This window comes from Orbicella franksi, chromosome 12 (assembly GCF_964199315.1).
Source record: "Orbicella franksi chromosome 12, jaOrbFran1.1, whole genome shotgun sequence".
NCBI lineage: Eukaryota > Metazoa > Cnidaria > Anthozoa > Scleractinia > Merulinidae > Orbicella > Orbicella franksi.
This window is the reverse complement of record NC_138156.1, coordinates 14,606,435-14,625,012: the sequence shown is the minus strand read 5'-3', so window position 1 is coordinate 14,625,012 and position 18,578 is coordinate 14,606,435. Positions and strand designations below refer to the sequence as shown.

Here is an 18,578-nt window from a genome sequence, read left to right as displayed (position 1 = left end):
CTATGGAAACTGCTCACTCACAGAAGTTGAGATGAAATACGCACAACTCGAAAAAGAATCTCTTGCAATAATATTTGGCTGCGAACACTTCCACCAATGTATGGAGGAAACTTTGAGCTAGAAACTGACCACCGCCCACTTGAACACATTTTCAAACCAAAGATCAGCTTTCAAGGCAAATCCAACCCTGCCAGAGTAGAAAGATGGGTTCTGCGACTTCATGAGTATGACTTCAAGGTAGTCTACTGTCCAGGGAAACACAACCTGGCCGACTCATTGTCCCATTTACCCACAAAGTTACCACGGAGTAACATGGAAGCATGCGCTGATAGATATGTTCACTACCCACAATCATGGACAAGAGCATGTCCATGTATGATGGTGCGAGAAAGAGAATTTAGATTTTGATAATCAAAGTTAACAAGTCGTTTTCCTTTTTCTGTCATGGTGTTTTCTGAAAGAAATAGAAAACTTGTTCTCCATGTTTCTGTCGAGTTATAGAAACACTCATGAAAGTTTGGGAGAGCTCAAAAAAGCTGTGGAAACACTCACCTGCGGCTCATGTTGCCACAGTATTTCTTGTTCTCCCAAACTTCTACTCGTGTTTCTATAACTTGATAGAAACACGGTACATGTTTTCTAATTCTTAATTAATAATTATAATAACTTGTAACAATCTTTATTTGTACTCTCTCTTGCTTTATAACTATTTACAGAAAATATAGATAATAACATTAGAGTACTGGCTGCCTGGAATAACCATAGGGGCTAACAGAGCCAGGCAGCCAGTTAACATTAGTGTTAAATTAAAATAAAGCATACGTTAGCAAGATAGCACAAATGCACACATAAATAGAAAGGAAAAGAAGAGAAAAAAAACTGCTATTACTACGCTATTAGGTAAGTCTGAAATAATTAAATTTATACATGAGTATAAAATAATAATATGAGAGAAGCACACAAATTTATGGCTCTGACAACTAATAACACATAATAACATTATAAACATATAATTATAAACTATAAAAGAACATATAATAGGGCTCAGAAAGGTGACACAATTTAACAAAAGACTATATTTACCAGATCATTAGGGAAATGACACAACTACAATCTTAAATAATGTGAATACAAATCAATACAAATTATGTTAAAACATAGCCTTTAACGAGATTGCTTTTTACTGATTCCTTAAATCGTGATCGTCATTTATACGCTTTGTGTATCTATGACTGAAAAACTTGCTTCTTGAGAAGCGGGTGGTGACTATGATCATAGTGATTTCAGATCACTGATCCTGATCCAGATAATCCTAAAGGAAACCAACCTTAGGAAATCTGTTCATTTTCTGATGTTTCACTGCCCTAAAATAACTGGAGACACTGCGCCAATAAAATCAATATCTTAATCTACCCAAAAACTTGTCTGACACGATTAACAGCATGATCTTTAATTTCATTTAGCAGGGTAAACCCCCTTAAAATTAAGAGAATGACAATAGTTGGTGAAAAAAATAAAGGCGGATTAAAAATGATCGACTTTGAAGTAATGAACACCGCGCTCAAAATTGTCTGGATTATAAGAATATGCAAAACTCCAACTCCTGGAAAATTCTTATCGCACATTTCTTCAGGGAACATGGCGGTCTTTCTTTCTTACTAAACTGTAGATATGATGTCAAGTTACTGAATTTGAATAATGTACCACCCTTCTATCACACAATATTAAAGTACTGGCAAGAAAACAAACCCATTATATTAGAAGACAATACACACAAGCAAAACGAAATTATCTGGAACAATAAAAACATTTTAATAGATAAACAGATGATCTATTTAAAGCAATGGCATCGAGCTGGAATCATGTACATAAATGACCTGCTTGACGAAAATTTTAACTTCTTATCACATGACAAATTTCAACAAATCTTTCGGCTTCGTGTCCCGTTTACAGCTTACTATGGTTTAATAAGCACCATTCCACCAAGCTGGAGACGCACAATCAAACGCAGAGAAATCACAATTGAAAATGACAACGCGTTACAAGAACCTCGTCTGTCTAAGAATTTCACCACCCGTGCTGTCTATGCAGCAATTATAGACCACTACTTCCAACCCCCAACTGCTGAACCAAAATTACTACGATATGGTTTCTTGAAAGAATGCTTAAAGGAAGTTTATAACCTCCCCTTTGTTACTACGCTCAAAACAAAGCTTCAAATTTTTCAATATAAAATTATCCACAACATACTTCCAACTAGGTGTTCCCTTTTCTGTATGAAGTTATGCGATTCTGAAATCTGTCAGCTATGCAAAATGCAACCGCAAACATTGCCTCACTTATTTGGTGGTTTGAAAAACATAAAAACATAATAACTCTCACCAAATGTAATATCCTTTTTGGTTGGCATGATAACACCACAGAATCAAAAGACATTTTAAACTATGTCACCTTGGTGGCCAAGTATTACATATTTTGCACTATCCAAGACAACGATGATGTACCGTTTGACGGCTTTCCTTCTTTACTTAAGAACAAATTAAAGAATTCACAACAAATAGCACTTAAAAATAAAACCTCTGACAATTTCAACAAAAAGTGGAAAGACTTAATTTGAGCGTTTTTTTTTTCATTTTACTTACTTAGTTAAGTTATTAATTAATTTAATTAATTTAATCAATTCTTAATTTAGTCATTGTTTCCTACTCAAAATGTTGTACCTTGTAATTATTTTTTTTGTATTTTTTTTGTAACACACATCATTACCTTCTGTATTACCTTTTGTATCTCCATTAATTGTCCTATTGTAGTTCATGTTGTATTTGGCCAAGTGTCAACCAACATACCGACCAAGTGCTGACCGATAGTGTTGACCAATGGTCTACCAACTTGAATAACATGTCGACCGACACTTGGCTGACTCTCTGTTGACATATCAACCAAGTATCAGCTAATATATCGACTGGCACTCGGTCGCCATATTGACCGATAGTATCAACTGATACTTTGGACTACAGATACCTCAAGCAGAAATACACATGATCCCAATTATGTTTCTCAAGGTGAAGAAGGGTTCAGTTCAGCCCCAATGTTTTCTGGAACTGGCTTGTTTCTTGATACCATGACCGTAGCATCAACCGATAAAGTCAGTGGTAATAATGACCCATCAAAATCTATGTCTTGGAAAATGCTGAAAACTGTTTGAGCCACCTTAAGTCTCATTGTAACTAAGTAACAGACGAAACAAAGTAACCAGTTGTCTCATGCAATATTTTTATTATTTCTTGTTCTTAACTTGCATAATTTCTACGGAGTGAGGTTTAAAGATTGATGAACCTAATGGGTTAGCTATATATTGTTCATGATCTCCAAGTCCAGAGTCATTTCAAACGTGATCACAGTTTTAATAAGTAGAGAGTCCTGTAATTAATAAGTAATTATTAATTACAGGACTCTACTCTAGATCTGTAGGTGAATTATTTGATCATATTCTGTATGCTCTAACATTCCTTTCAGGACTTTCCAATACCAAACAAGGAATCAGAATAAAACCAAACAAAGCAGGTCTGATGATGCATGTATCAGCCCACAAATGTCATTAGAAAGTTCCAAACAGGATCAGTGCCATCAATCAAAGGTGACTTATATTATCAGCCTTTTTGGTTTGTTAGTGGCCATGAGCAACACCTTTGGTCAGATTGAACATTCAAAGTATAAGTCATTGTTAAAACTTTGTGTTCAAGCAAAGGGAGAACATATCCTAATTTTGTGTTGGTGTCCAGTTAGTGTACATGCCGGGTGTGCTGTGTATTATACATGCAGGCAAAATTGATTGAGATTTTTTGTGATGACAACAAATTTAGCTGCCCCAAAGAATTTTTTAGTCAAATTCTAGATATTCTACTTTATGATAGATAGACAGACAGACAGAGACAGATTGTTAGATTAATGTATGTAATGTATGATATTTCTGTGTATGCATTTTTTCTCTGTGTACAGAATCTCAATGGAAAGACTGCATGCTCAAATGTTCTAAGAGTACTTCATGTTCATTAAGAAATATTACAGGATTCTGAATACTGCTTAGGCTTAATGTTCTGGACGAAACTTCTCAGTTAGGATACCAGTATACTAACAAAACACTCAGATGATCTTCTGTAACCTCCAAGGTGTTCAAGGCTGTGCATGATCTTGACTAAATGCCCCCTGTGAGAAATGTTTGCCGAATTTCAATGAATCCCCTGAAATTTTTTTCAGAAATTCCCAGAGATTCCAAGGACTATTTTGGTTTTGCAGGATTTACAGTTTGCAAATTTTCTGACTAAGGTTTAGCATATCATAAAATTTTAATTAGTGAACATAAGGATCTTTATAGTGTGCTTGGGTCCCTAAGTGGTGTACTTAGTAGAAAGTTTTATACTGGGAGTTTCTGCCCAGAGGTGCAACCGCTTACCTTTTGCATACCATTTTGACAGAAAAGCTACTACCCTTTAATATATACATTTTACTGAAAAAAGTACTCCTTTAACAGATCTATTTAAGAACAGTGCATTGTTTTTCTAAACCTTTGGCTTTAGAAAGGTATGCTTCACTATTTTAAGGCTGTCAGCTTCCCTGGAGAGCTCATTATAGGAAGTACTCTCCCCCAGGGGCTTAACTTGGGAAATTTGTCAACTAGAAAAGCAAAATTATTTTTGAAATCGGTTGGCATTTTCAAAGAAATATAGAGTACTTTCAAGAGGTTTGAGTGAGACTTTTGATGAAAAAAAAATCATTAAAATTTTAGACTGTGAAGCATGGAAGTTATGGTAACTTCATAGCAAGAAGACTGGGTTTTTCATTGTTCCTGCGATAATGTTTCACAAAGGGAAAGAGTGTGCAGTTGCTTCATCTGGTTTGCCAGCAAAGAGAGTTATTTAGTGTTGCTGCTGTCTGGCTATAATGCTGCTTCATATACCGGTTGTAAACACCGGTGGATAAGCTGCACCTTTTTACTCAAAATTTTCCTTTAAAATTGGGGATGCGGCTTATCTGCGAGAACATGTGGACAACATGCCATAAAGTTTTATAAATTGACACTTTCCATCAAAAATTGGATCATGTGTACTTAAGGCATTTGTCGGCCAAGTATTGGTCGATACTATCAGCCGATACGTTGGCTGATATGTCGGCCAACAGTTGGTCGACATATCGGCAGACACTCGGCCGATATGTTGACCGAGTCTCGGCCAACATATCGACTGACATCGACCAACATGCATGTCGGCTGACACTTACCCGATAATTTACTGACTCACACAACACTACGCTTATTTGGTCGGCCCTTGTTACTGAGTTCTAACTTCTCTACTCAAATATTAAATAATCTTTTCTAGCCCTTTGGGAGGGTCTTTCAGTGGCCATCGTCTGTTTTTGGCTTTTCCTGCCGGCAACATTCATCTATGTCAAAGTATTTCCAGCTATGTTTTTTCCTGGTGACCACTTGTATATATGACCCTTGTTACTTTCGGAAGTAACCACCTCTGGAGCTTGTTGCTGTTGGAGGGTCACTACTTTTAGGGAGCAAAAAGTGATATAAAAAGTTGGTACGACTGCGCTCTCTTCCTGCCACATGGATGAATTGATCATTTCTAGACCCTGTGATATTTCACAATGCTTCGTGGCGTAATCAATACCTTCCCTTGTTACAGAGTGCCTTAAATCAAGTTATCATACATAACTTTCACCTGACTATTGATCAGTGGAAAATAAATATGCTATTGAACCTGGGTTTTGCTTATTTTTGGTGGGGTGAGGTTGTTTAGGGTGGGCTCACTACCTTTGTGGTACTTTCGGGGGGTCGCTACTATCGGAATTTAATAGCGGTTTTTAGCAGTCGTTGCTGTCAACTGCTATTGATTTTTCAGCGGTGATTTGTTAGTTACATTTCTTCAGCATTTCCTCATTTATTCATTCCTTCCTTCATTTGTAAGCCGGAGCAATGAAAGTTGCTAGAGTTATCGTAGCATTCCAGCATAGTAGATATGTATTCAAAATGACAGCAGTTTGAGCTGCATCCTCGCTCTATCAACATATGAGCTTAGGTGATAGAGACTCTTCCTTTGCGTCCCCTGTGGGTAAGGAGACGGCTGCTATTTCAGCAAAACAACAATTAACAATACACCGATACCACTGACAGTCGACCGATACACCAGCCACTGTCTATCCCAACATATCAGCTGAGGTGTTGGCAGAGTGTCAACCAACATACTGACCGATAGTGTCGACCGACACTTGGCCAACTCTCGGTTGACATATTGACCGAGTATTGGCTGACTGTCAGTCAGCATATCGGCCGATAGTATCGACCGATACTCAGCTGACAGATGCCTTAAGTACACAAGATCCCAAAAATTTATAAGTCGGTAAAGCAAACTAATCAACTAATCAGTCTTTTGTCAACAAATGCTTACGGTCCATCGTGGGCATACACTGGCCTCAGGTTATAAGAAATGAAGAATTGTGGGAAAGAACTGAACAGGACCGAATCAACATCCAGATTTGAAGGTGCAAGTGGGGTTGGATTGGGCACACCCTAAGAAAACCGATCAGCAATATTACCAGGCATGCACAGAGGTGGAACCCTCTGGGAAAGAGAAATCAAGGTCGTCCTAGAAGTGACCTGAGATCCAAACTTCCTCTCGGCCAAATTTAGAATCAAGCAACCTGTAATATTTATCTGCCAAAAGCTGTTGAAACATTAATACATGGACAATGTTACGCCTATTGTTTTCTTCATTGTGTGTAAAATATATTTTCTTTTTGGTTTCATCGAAACCTTGGATTTGAAGGGAATAATATATACACTAAAAAAGGTAGTCATGGAATATATACACTGAAAAAGGACGTTAGTCATGTTAGCCATGGAATGCGCTGACGTTGAAGCTTTCACTTTCACTACATTACAAATAAGATCGTGTTTACTTTGCAAGTTTCTTTCACCAGGAGCAACAATCTTTTTAGCTTTCAGAGTATTTTGCGCATTTTTAGACAAGAGATTGTCATCCTGTTTTATTGAAGCGAGTTCAGAAATTAAATATTTGCAAGCCAAGCAAACAACGTGTCAGAACATGAAAGGATTACTTCATTGGTAGGAAAATAACCAGGATAAGGTAATTCTCAAATTATGTGACTCGTGTGACTACTTTGCTAGCCCTTTACTCAAGAAAAAAAACCACTTAAATTTAAGATTTCACAAAGGCTAAGAGCAATGGTGCAATATATACAGTTTGCATTGATCAAGTGATGTGTCTACAGTAATCAATGAATCTTTAGAATGTGCACTGTGTTGCGACTGTAGTGCTAATTAAGAAAACAGTTAAATATTAAAAGCGTGGTTATAAGATCTAGCAGATTGTCTTGTTAACCGCGCAGCCAGGCGGTGTGGAAATATGACTTATAGGAGGAAATATGACTTATGTCTATGTCGTATCTAAATATTTACCGTCCATTCGGCTTCTTTGCCAACTTTAGAGATGACCAATGGTGAAACAGCTACCTTCTTGCAAGCTGGCGGTGAAATGCGGTCCGTAAATAATTCCGGTTCAGGTAACTGCGTTCTTCTTTTCGTCACATTTGGAGTCGCTTTCAGACCAGCAGACTTCGCCTTGACGTAGGTGTCATACGAGCGTGGTACAAAGGCTCTGAAAGCTTCCAGATGTTGAGCCTGCCTTGCTGGGCCCCATCTGTTCCATGTTACGGGATCTACGTGAAAACGGTCATATCTGGCAGCAAGACGGTACTTTCCGAGACTTTGTATAGCCCTCTCTTCTTCCAAGTAGAAGTCCTCTGCCCACGTGAGCAGTTGGGAAGTAACGGCTGCCACTTCTTTAGGGACATCCTCTTCGGCCATTCTCTTCTTTTGAAGCTTGTGCTTTAGTTCGAGCCCATTTGTGTAAAATCTGCCTTCAATGCTCAGACTTTCCCTTGCTGAGAGAACGAGGCAATCTTTGAACAGCTTCGATCGGTTGCTGTTGAACCAATGGTGGAAACCAGGGGCTATTTCTTCCCACACAGGCTTTAAACTTTCCAGTTTAGCGTCAAAATCGCATTCGTCCTCAGCATCTGCTAAACCATTCTGTAGAAGAACATCATCTTGCATTCCGTATATATCAGCCATCACCCTTGACTGAGACCGTTGGTTACACCCAAGAGATGTGAGCTTTTGGAGATAGCGCTCTGTCATGTGCTGAGTGCACCAAAGCTTCTTGGCATCTGTAAAAATGTCACATAGTCCTTGTGATAGTGCTTTATCTAAGTCGTGGCCAATCTTTTTAATTCCGAGCAGCTCTGGCTTCTTAATCAGAAGCTCGCCAGCAAATCTTCGATAACATTCCCTGGTTTTGCGAAAGTGCCAAAAGCTGGGCGCAGGGAACTCTGGGTTTTTACCATTCAAATTAGTGAGGGCTTCATTTGTGTAAGTCGTGTCAGTGAGCCACAGCCCTTCGACAAGTTCGAATGTTGTGTCCACACGGAGTATCGCATTGCCATTTACGCAGAAGCGGTGTAAGTCATTGATCATGTTGGGGAGACTATTGAAAGCAATGTAACTTTCTTTCGTGAATGTTACACTTTGGAGGAGACAAACGGTTTGTAGGCAGGAAATCATCTCCTCTGCTTCACTTTTGAATTTTTTCTTGCCACTGGAACAAGTTGAAGTTTCTTTAGCCTTTAACGATAGCTTTCTGTTGTCAACTAACTTGGGACCAGATATAACTTCGCTAACTGTACTGGCTCCCTTTCTGGCAATGGAATTATAAACTTGCTCCGTCGATAATCCCTTTTCTAGCATATTATCGACCTTGGCGAAAAGACTGGCATCCTTCCTGTAGTATTGACTACTGGTGGGTTTGGTGGCATTTCCGTGCCGAGGAAGCTTAAAGTGTTGTTCCACCCCATCTGCCCATTTATACATTACAACATAAAAGGGCCTTGGTTCTTTTTCTGTATAAGCTTTAACTGTGGTAATCGATCGAGAGAAATCAGGATTGTGCTTACTTGTGTGGTACTCCCATCTAAGCTCGTATATTTCGTCTTCTGGAACGTTTTGTCTCTTGTATCCTTTCGAGGTTCTGATGTTGACGTACCATTCGCCATTTTCATCCTTGTGGGATGTGCGCGACCCCTCCGCATTGTACATATAGAACTTTGTAGCGGAGCTTTTGGAGATATATGACCCATTGTCATCTGCTTTGGCAGATGATATCGGAATCTCTCTCATATCCAGCGTGAACATCTTGTTCTCTTGTATTCCGGAAGGCTTCTGTTTGAGGTTGAAGTCTTCGGGATTTTGTAGCAGGATATTAAGAATGCTTTGGTGATCTCCTTCCAGATTTTCTATAGTTTCCTTTTTCTCCCTGTGGAAAGATATTAATCTATATTAATGTATCGAATATTGATCGATATTAATGTAGCTGTCAAATTCTCTGTTCGACGTAAAAGCTTTTTTTAAGGGTAATTTCTTTAAAGACATATGATGCAGAAGTAACAATGATAAAAGGAATACTGAAAAGAAACTATAAACTACATGCAAGTTGTGTTGATGTTGTCACTCACCCAGAACAAGATGAGAGAATACTCTCCGGTCTACTTTTGGGCTCTTGACAATCCTAAGACAAGATATAACAGAATAATGTTTCTCTTAAGGAATCATGTTTTCAGCAAGTATACAGAACAAACGAGTCTGGGATAGGGTAGGGATAGGGGTAGGAATGGAGATTTTTGGTGTCTAGTCTTATAAGGATGCAAAATAGAAAACGGGAAGCGGAGGGGTCCCAGCGAGTCCCAGCGGCACACCAGAAACCGAACACGTATACAAAAAAAACCTCTTACTTCCTGGGAAATGTCAAATGACTATTTTTTTCCTCGTGAATCCTGATTTACATAGTAGCCGTGAACCGTGAACCCTCTCAAAATTTTCCTGTTAAATGTAATGACAGTTTGTGCCTTGAAAAGCGAATTCTTAATTTTCAAAATAACATTGAGAACCACATGCATTAAATAGCGCAGTCTTCTGAGGCTTCTCTTGAGCTTTCAAACTATTTGACTAATGTTCTGCCTGCAAGAGATTAAATTTAATTTGCATATTGTAGCCGCGAAAAGTGATGGGTGTGAAGTTAATTTGACAGCCCGCCTGCTTATCGCTCATTCAAATAATTCCTCAAATGACTGGATACGCGTGTGAATTTCACAATAAATTGACATGACCCTAGCAAACTGTTTCCCGGTCAGTGCTTCCTCAAAATCGAAAGAAACAGTCTGTATCTTGTGCATGGAAGGTGTTTCGAACCCGAGTTATCGCCGAAAGCTTTTATTAAAACGGGCCTCTCTGAGTCGCCAGCTTGCGTGAACTGAGAATTTTTCGTTGGTGCGAGGCTGGGCAAAGAAAGCTGATCGACTAAATTGTCTGTGAAAACTGTGCTCGTCGAATTTACTTGAAGCCAAGCTTTGTTAGACCCGCGTTTATAGCTTCTCTTACATCTCAACCCATTGCGGTCCCTCGCCGACCAGAAAACTGGTCGATAAAAAATGGTGCACTGCAAGCGAGAAAAGTCCGTTTTCCGCCAGATGACCTAACTACCGGAAACGGGCTTTCTAAACCCTGTTTGTTCTTATTTCAGATCACAGCACGATAACGCCCTCTGGTTGCTGTTTCGTAAAGCGGACTCAATTTTTTAACGAAAAAAAAACCTGTTTCCCTTACTAGTACTTAGAATTTTGGCTATAATTTCCGTTACGCTCAGATCAGAAAGATAACTCTCATTGAGCAGAGGTCCCATTTAGCACCTATGTTTACCACACAAATTCTGCGCGACATGTGCGACCTTTGTGTCATGAGTAGACATGTGGTCAAGGAAACCGTACTGGTGTTCTGCCCCAAAGCAGGCCATATCTTCCATGCCAAATGACTTAAATGGGAATTGGTAAAAAAACTCCAATCAAAAAATTTAAATGGAAAAAAATTCAATCAAACCTGAAACACCGGGATCATTTATCATCCATCATTAGTTTCGCCAGCCGTACAAAATGGATAAAACGATTTCTGAGGTTTAGCTTCCAGTTGCTTATATCAAATAAACGTAACTTCACGGCCAGCTTTGAGTCGGTGAAAATCCACGCGTCTCCCACAATGAAAATGGAAGCAATAGCACCTTCATATTCTTGCCCTTACAATCACACAAACAACATTTGAGAATTTCCCTACAAATGAAGTTTTACCTTATGAACAGCACCTCTTTCCTCCAGCTTTGGTGGCCTTGCTGACGATAGATACTGTGGAAGATCTGCAAATACATAAGGGAAGCATGTTTATTTATTGTAATTTGCAAAATTGTACTCTGCGAAATCTCTACTTTGCTAAGTGAAAAATCTGTACTTTGCGAAGTGAAAAATTTCATTAATGATTATAGTAAAGATTATAGTTCTAGCCCAAGTCACTCACCATTTTCTGTGTCAGATGAATCACATGAAATAATGACTTCTACAAAATAAGAAATAGAAATGAATGAAGCAAGCCGTGAGAGGACTGTTTATCAGCATCAAAGGAGTAGAATTGGCTTTTCTTAAATAAAGTTCTATTTAGCTCAAAGTTACAAAAAAGGTATCAAGCTACAGAGTGGTCATATGAAAACACAAACATAAAGTATCCATACTTGAGATATGTTCTTGGTCTTCCTGTGAGGCCACCATCATCGACTATGCATGCATGCGTGGCAATGATTGGATCTGTATTTTCTCCCAAATTGTAATTGTAACGCAACATTTCGTCACGTGGAGTCACGTGGCTCTTCCCTTTGCCTCAGGAAGTCGTAAAGTCTGAAGTCTCCTTGGGGGACAAGGAGGAGGAGGAAACAGCAGATCACATGAAAAAACAAATCGCTGGTATGTCTTTGCAGACTCATTTTAAGACAAGGCATTTTCTCAACTAAAATACACTACACTACATTTTCATAGCATGAATAATTGGACATACACCCCTCCTCATGCCGACCACCACCACCCCTCCTCCTTCGAGGCTCAGGAAAAAAAATGAGTATAGGAATTCGCTTGACCTCAACAAAATTCCTCCTCGGTTCGTCTTCAGAATACTCCAGGTAAACATTCGAAACCTTCCTAAGTGTTTGGGCTGACATTGGAAAATCTTCGGAAAACTTCGGTTCAACTCCAAAAGTCTTCAAAACGACATCGGAAATTTTCGTTAGTGTTCAGATCAACTTCAAAATTCGTTGGAAGACTTCGGGTCAACTTCGGAAAGAAAAGTAAATAGCAATAGGTTCTCCTAGGGAGTACTGCTCTCGTCCAATCAGAATCCAGTTATTTTATTTTGTCGGGGAGCCCTGGAGATGAGTTTAGTCAACCAAGACAATCCAAGACGGTGTTTAAAAACTATCAAAGGCGTTTTTGGTCGTTTTGGAATATTTTGGTTCGTTGTGGGTCGTTTTGGATCGTTTTGGGTTCGTTGTGGATCGTTGTGGGCCATTGTGGATAGTTGTGGGTTGTTTTGGGTTGTTTTGGGTGGTTCCGTGTTTTAGTAGCTACGGCTTCATTATCAAGCCTGGAGTAATCCCTTTTATACATCATAAAATTTTTTGGAGGATTAGATAACTTTGTGATAATCAAAAAGCTAGGCAAATGATCTGTTATGCCACACAGTATATTACCACTTATAGCATGGTGCTCTAGTGAATTAAAGAAAATGTTATCAATTAGAGTTGCGGAATGATAGGTTATTCTAGTAGGTTTCAAAATCTGTGGATGGAAGGCATAGGATCCTAGAGTATTGACAAAATCTTCTGTCTCAGAATGAGAGTCATAATTTAAAAGATTGATATGAAAATCACCCATCAGAAAACAAAATTTTATGTTCTCTGTTTATTTTCTCAGTCACCTTATACAAAAAGTCCACAGTTTTGGCAATATTTTGATCAGGATGCCTATATATTAATCCACAGACAATATCATGCTGAAGTGGGAACTCAATTTCAATCCAAATGGACTCAAATTCTGGATTGGTAGTGCAGAAGTCATCATGTTTAATGTATGAAAGATTGTCTTTGATGTAGAAACCAACACCCCCAGCATTAGACATGGATGGTTGAGACAGGAAACAATAACCAGGGAGATTGGTATTCAAATAAGAATCCATTCCAACTTTGATTTTAGTTTCGGAAAGGCCAACAACAGATAAAGAATAATTCAAGTCACTTAACATTTGGAAGAGATCATCAAAGTTTGCTGCAAGACTTCTAATATTAAAGTGCAGGGGAGAAAATGCCTTATCAGAAATGGTTGATCGAATATCTTCATTAGATTGGAACTTTTGAATTGAGTAATATCCAAAATTAGTCATGGAAGGTAAATTCGGGTCAATATCAATGCTGGATAAATTACGATTATTATTAATAGATGCAGATAGATCAAAACTTGGTAAAGACTCTAAATTCGATCTGGATATTTTTTCAGAGCAAAGACAATCTGTGTTGGAATTATAGACCAGTAGCTCAACCAGTTCATGGTCTTCCACAGAATTAAAAGGAAATATTTCATTACAGCAGTGCAGGCTGAGCCACAAGTCACAGGTCGCAGCAAAATAGTTGTACTCCTTAACAGATAAAGCAGTACATTTTAGGTGAAACCACCAGAGGCAAGAGTCACACTGGATGCCTCTACAATTTTCTTTCACAGGCCTCACACAGTTCCTACACTTAGGCACTATCATTTAATGTAATAAGAGATAAAAAAACTAGAGAACTAGTAACAGTGCAGGAAAATAATTAGAGCACTTAGCTGGACCCATATGTTCTGCCTTGGTCATCTTGTCGTGCAGGACGATGTGCTGCTTTCAACTTCGCTAAATCAGAATCGCTGGTAATTAAATGAGAGCGACTGTCCTTGTTCTGCCTGAGGAAAATGCGACCATTTGAGGTGGATATGAAGTCGAATTTCAATTCTTTCTTGACTTTTAGGGCTGCTTTGAATAATTTCTTCCTTGTCTGAGTAAGGCTTTCAGAGATGAATATTTTGTTTCTCTCTGCCGATGATGTACCAGCAAGATCCCTGGATGATTTGTTTTTGAGTTTGTACCTTGCTCTGTAAAATTTCTCCTTGAAATCCCTCTTTACAAACTTCGCTATAATACTCGGAGGTGGGGAATGCACAGTATCGTCTTTGTCTGTCCAAGGAGGAATTGTAGGAAGCCTGTGGCTGATTGAGAAGTCATCTTCGCCTAACTCTACATCGAGAAGGCCGGCCACTTGTTTCACAACCTCATTCGTCACGGCTAACCGGAATTCCTTTGATTTCGACACATTCTCGGCGCATGTATTGCTCTTGTTCATCCAGGAGAACTACATTCTCCTTAACTTTGCTGATAGTAGTATTAAGTTGAGCTTTAAGAGCATTGTTCTCCAGCTCAAGAGTTTTCACAGTCCTCTCGAGGTTGACCACTTTCTCCAACAACTTACGATGCTCGTCGTCTTTAAAGTTCAAAGAATTCTCAATTGGCTCTAGTTTTAGCCTTAGTATTTTCTCCAACTCATCGTGTGTAACATGCACAACCATTATGGAATAAGAACAATGACAAAAACGTAAAAACACTACACAAAACTTCAAAAAACTTAGAAAATTTGATGGCCGTCGGAAGGCACGTCCATATTGTTTGCTGACTCCTGACCGACGCTGTCAGCTGACTGCTCCTGTCAGCCTGATTATCGTATTATTATTATAATAATTATCATATTCTGAGAAGACAGCGTTTTAAAGCTTAAGCACACTGTTGATGAGAAGCGAATGTAATGTGACAAGTAAATTGTGGGACAGGTTTGTCAAAACTGAACATGGCATGGGTGTGGAGTTGGTTGTGGGTGTATTAACCAAGTCCGGAACTTGTGTCCTATTGTTAAGCACCTGTACTTGTACAAATCCGTAAACAGACAATTTCATATTCTTGTCATTCATAGCGTTGTTTGACCGATGTGTTGAGTGAAAAGTCTTGAATTTGTCTTTTGTTCTATACACTCTTGAGACACTAAAATCGACCTACATGTATTTAAAACATTTTCGAGACTTTAAAGCTGAGGAAACCGCTCTGGATAAAAAGTCTGGAGAATGTCTAATTTTAATCTAAGAATGTCTAGCTGTAAGGTAAAGTGAAGGTAAACTTTATTTCATAAGTAGGTTGAAAGGGGGTTGGCAGCCGAAGGGCTGATGTGGACCTACTACACACAAAATTTAAAATTTTACAAACATGAAAGATATTAACAAAAGAATAAGAACTATGTACAAGCAAAATTAATATATTACATAAATATCAAAATGAGATTTACTGAAGAACCTAATTGAGACAATAATACCAGAAATTAAAAAGATTAAAAAGATATAAAATCATCCTTTTTTGCTGTGATCAAGTTGCTTCCTTGCTGAAAGAAAACCCTGGAGCATTATGTCCCTGACGCGTTTCTTTAATATCTACTTAAAAGAATAAACATTTTCAGGTACTTGAACTAATCTATTTAAAAAATTCCAAATTGCAGGCCCTAGAGTGTACTGTAAAAAGTATTTCTTCCAGTATCAGATTTAAACCTAATGATATTAAATTGATTGGAAAAGCGAGTTGACCTAGAAGTTGCATTTTTAGAGAAAATTTCACGAACAGATTGGCTTGAAGTTTCAAAGTACGCTTTGTGCATTAACATAAGAACAGACTTTTTATAAAAGTAAGAGAAGGGTAGCTAATTTGATTGAATGAGACAGATGTCATCAGCCAGCAACAGTTGTTGGTTGTCAAATTGTCTATAAAAGTCTTTGATTTTAGCTCAAATTATTGACTTTTCCAAGACTTTCCTTTGAAAAAGGCTGCCAGACTTAAAATAGACTTATACAAGACTATTTTCAAGATCTATGCTAGACATTTTTTTAGATCTATGTATGGGCTGCACTTGGAAAGAGATCGAAAAGTTGGCCCAAAACAGTAGGAGGTGGCAGGCAGTTTTCATGGACCTATGCTCCACAGGGAGTGAAAGAGAATAAGCTAAGCTAAGCTAAAGCAAACTAATAAGAACTTCAGTCACAGGGGCCTATACAAGTGGTATGTCTGTTTGTATGTTCAAATTGTAAAGAAATGTATGGGAATATTGAAGAGTCCTAGTAGTATATAGCAATGTCTATGGTAAAGCTCAAAATAAACATAAACCTAGCTACCTCTGTTGTTGTCAACTGTTGATTCTGAGCCGCAGAATTGACAATTTATATTTTGAACATACAAACAGACACACTGCTTGTATGGGCCCCCTGTGGATTTCGGACTTATCATTGAGATCAGTTAATTAAAATGTCAAGTACCAATGCATTTTTAGCACCAACCTCGTTCCCAGAGTCTCTCATCTTACCGCTCCAGGGGGCGGTAAGATGAGAGACCCTGGGAACGGGGTTGTTTTAGCACCCCCAAGTGTAAGACGGCCAAACAGTTGACGTAGCAACCACAGATACGAGTGTACGATTTACGAGTTTATTAACAAAAATAGCGGAGACAATAAAAACGGGAACAAGTGACGCTGAAATACAAGAAACAAACTAAACAAGCCTAATGCTAATAAAGAGTAAAATTAAGCTTAAAGCTAACTTAGCTAAGAAATAACAAAGTAATTTGGTGCGAATAACAAGACAATTGCAAAAGGAAGATTGCATGACAAAAATAAAAAAAACAGGAAATTGTGTGACAAAAACTGTCAACATTTGTAGAGTATTACATGAAATACAGAACTAAAAAAGGTTCAAGTTAGGGGATTACACAATAGTGCTAAGCTGTGTACAAGCTAGTCACACAAGTACATAATTACAGTGATAAAAACATGCTACAGAAAACATATAAAGGAACAGAAATGAATTTGGATTTGTGCAAACAATCACAAGTAATCAAGAAGGATATGTGGTAAGTGAAAAATACAATATTACTAGGAAAAACTATAAAATAAACGAACAGAGATAAAGCTACTTGTTGTGCTAGACTAAAGGTCAAGAAAGCTAATTAAGGAATAATACTAAACAAAAACACAAAACTAGTAAAGACAGCTAAATAGCGACTGCTAACTGAACTAATGAAATAAAAGAAACAAACTAAACCTAAAGTCTTAAAGAAAAGTACAAATAAAACAAAATAACGCACTAAATACCAGGGGTTATTGAGAATGTAGCATTTGAACTAAACCAGTGCTTGACTCGAGAACTTGAGTATAGCTCAGAATAAACCAACTGAATGAACTGAATTTGCTGAACAAATGGTTCCCAATTTATAACAGATTTGAGGGAACTGTAGGAATAAACCAAATAAGGCTAAGGAGTGTATTTGTTGCCCACGAAAACAGGATTTACCTAAGAAAACTAGGAGGTAACTTCTCCTACACAACAGGATTTAGCTCAGAGAAGTGTGTGGGAGTGAATCACCAACACATACCAAAATAAGGTGTGTAAGGAAACCAAACTAATACAGGAAAATAACCCAAATAGTAAGAAGAAGAATAACACAACACTAATGAAAAATAATTTGAAAATTAGAACTGAAAAGGAACTAAGTGACTTTGTCACACAAGGAACCAAACTTTTTACGTCAAGCAAAATTCAACATTCAAATGTTTGTTGTGAAGTTTTACTCGCGTCAATGGGCAAGAATTTTAATTGTTTAGTTCAACTTTTGAGCCCCAAGGGGATAATTTAGCAATTGTATTAGAGTATAAGAGGATATCTTTAGGTGGGACTGGATGGGTAAGAAGTTAAGAGTCCCTCTTTGGCAAGTCCCCTCCAGTAAATATTGAAGGGATAAGGTAATTATTTCATACATTCGGATGTGTCGAAAACGAAAACCAAAGACCTAAGACCCTCTGGTCTAAAATGAAGACCCACTGGTCTAAAACGAAGACCACTGGTCTAAAACGAAGACCCACCGGTCTAAAACAAAGACCCACCGGTCTAAAACAAAGACCCACCGGTCTAAAATGAAGACCCACCAGTCTAAAACGAAGACCCATTGGTCTAAAACGAAGACCCACCGGTCTAAAACGAAGACCCACCAGTCTAAAACGAAGACCCACCAGTCTAAAACGAAGACCCACTTGTAGCACATGGTGAATAAATTTGCGAGTAATGCACAGTTGACCTTTGTGCCTTTATATGATAAGGACAGTAAAGTAAAGTAATGAAGTCACCTTATCGTAATTTGCTCATATGCATTTGAAAAATAGAATATAGGTGACGACAGAATATACTAAAATCGTCACTAACACGTATATTTCTATACTGTTGAAATTTAATTGCGTTACAGAATTTGACACGTGTTGTACCTGCTGAGATAAAGTAACTGTCAAGTTTGTCGTGTACTCAGATGACATTTTAATTTATGCGCTACAGAAGTGAGGGATGCATGTGAGAGTGATTACGTAATTTTCCTGGGAAAATCAAGTTCTTGTAGCACGTGGTGAATAAATTTGCAAGTCACGCACAGTTGACCTTTGCACCTTTATATGATAAGGACAGTAAAGCAAAGTAAT

The 18,578-nt window shown here is 38.2% G+C and overlaps 2 protein-coding genes across 5 annotated transcripts in view; one reads left to right on the top strand and one right to left on the bottom strand.

The window, feature by feature from the left end:
- Positions 1-18,578, top strand: part of LOC145462442 (uncharacterized) — a 72,996-nt gene that overhangs the window by 13,816 nt on the left and 40,602 nt on the right. For all 4 annotated transcript variants that reach the window (XR_014041194.1, XM_081445973.1, XM_081445974.1 and 1 more), the window contains exon 3: positions 3,517-3,637. Coding sequence is in view for 3 of the 4 variants with exons in the window: in XM_081445973.1 (XP_081302099.1) it covers positions 3,517-3,637 (121 nt within the window). In the remaining variant the exon portion in view is untranslated. The remainder of the gene's footprint in view (positions 1-3,516; positions 3,638-18,578) is intronic.
- Positions 3,859-11,748, bottom strand: LOC145462387 (uncharacterized). The gene is made up of 5 exons (XM_081445897.1): positions 11,691-11,748; positions 11,480-11,518; positions 11,257-11,321; positions 9,595-9,647; positions 3,859-9,395 (listed from the first exon to the last, which is right to left on the bottom strand). The coding sequence occupies exons 1-5, from the start codon at positions 11,728-11,730 to the stop codon at positions 7,472-7,474; spliced, it is 2,121 nt and encodes a 706-aa protein (XP_081302023.1). The 5' UTR covers positions 11,731-11,748; the 3' UTR covers positions 3,859-7,471.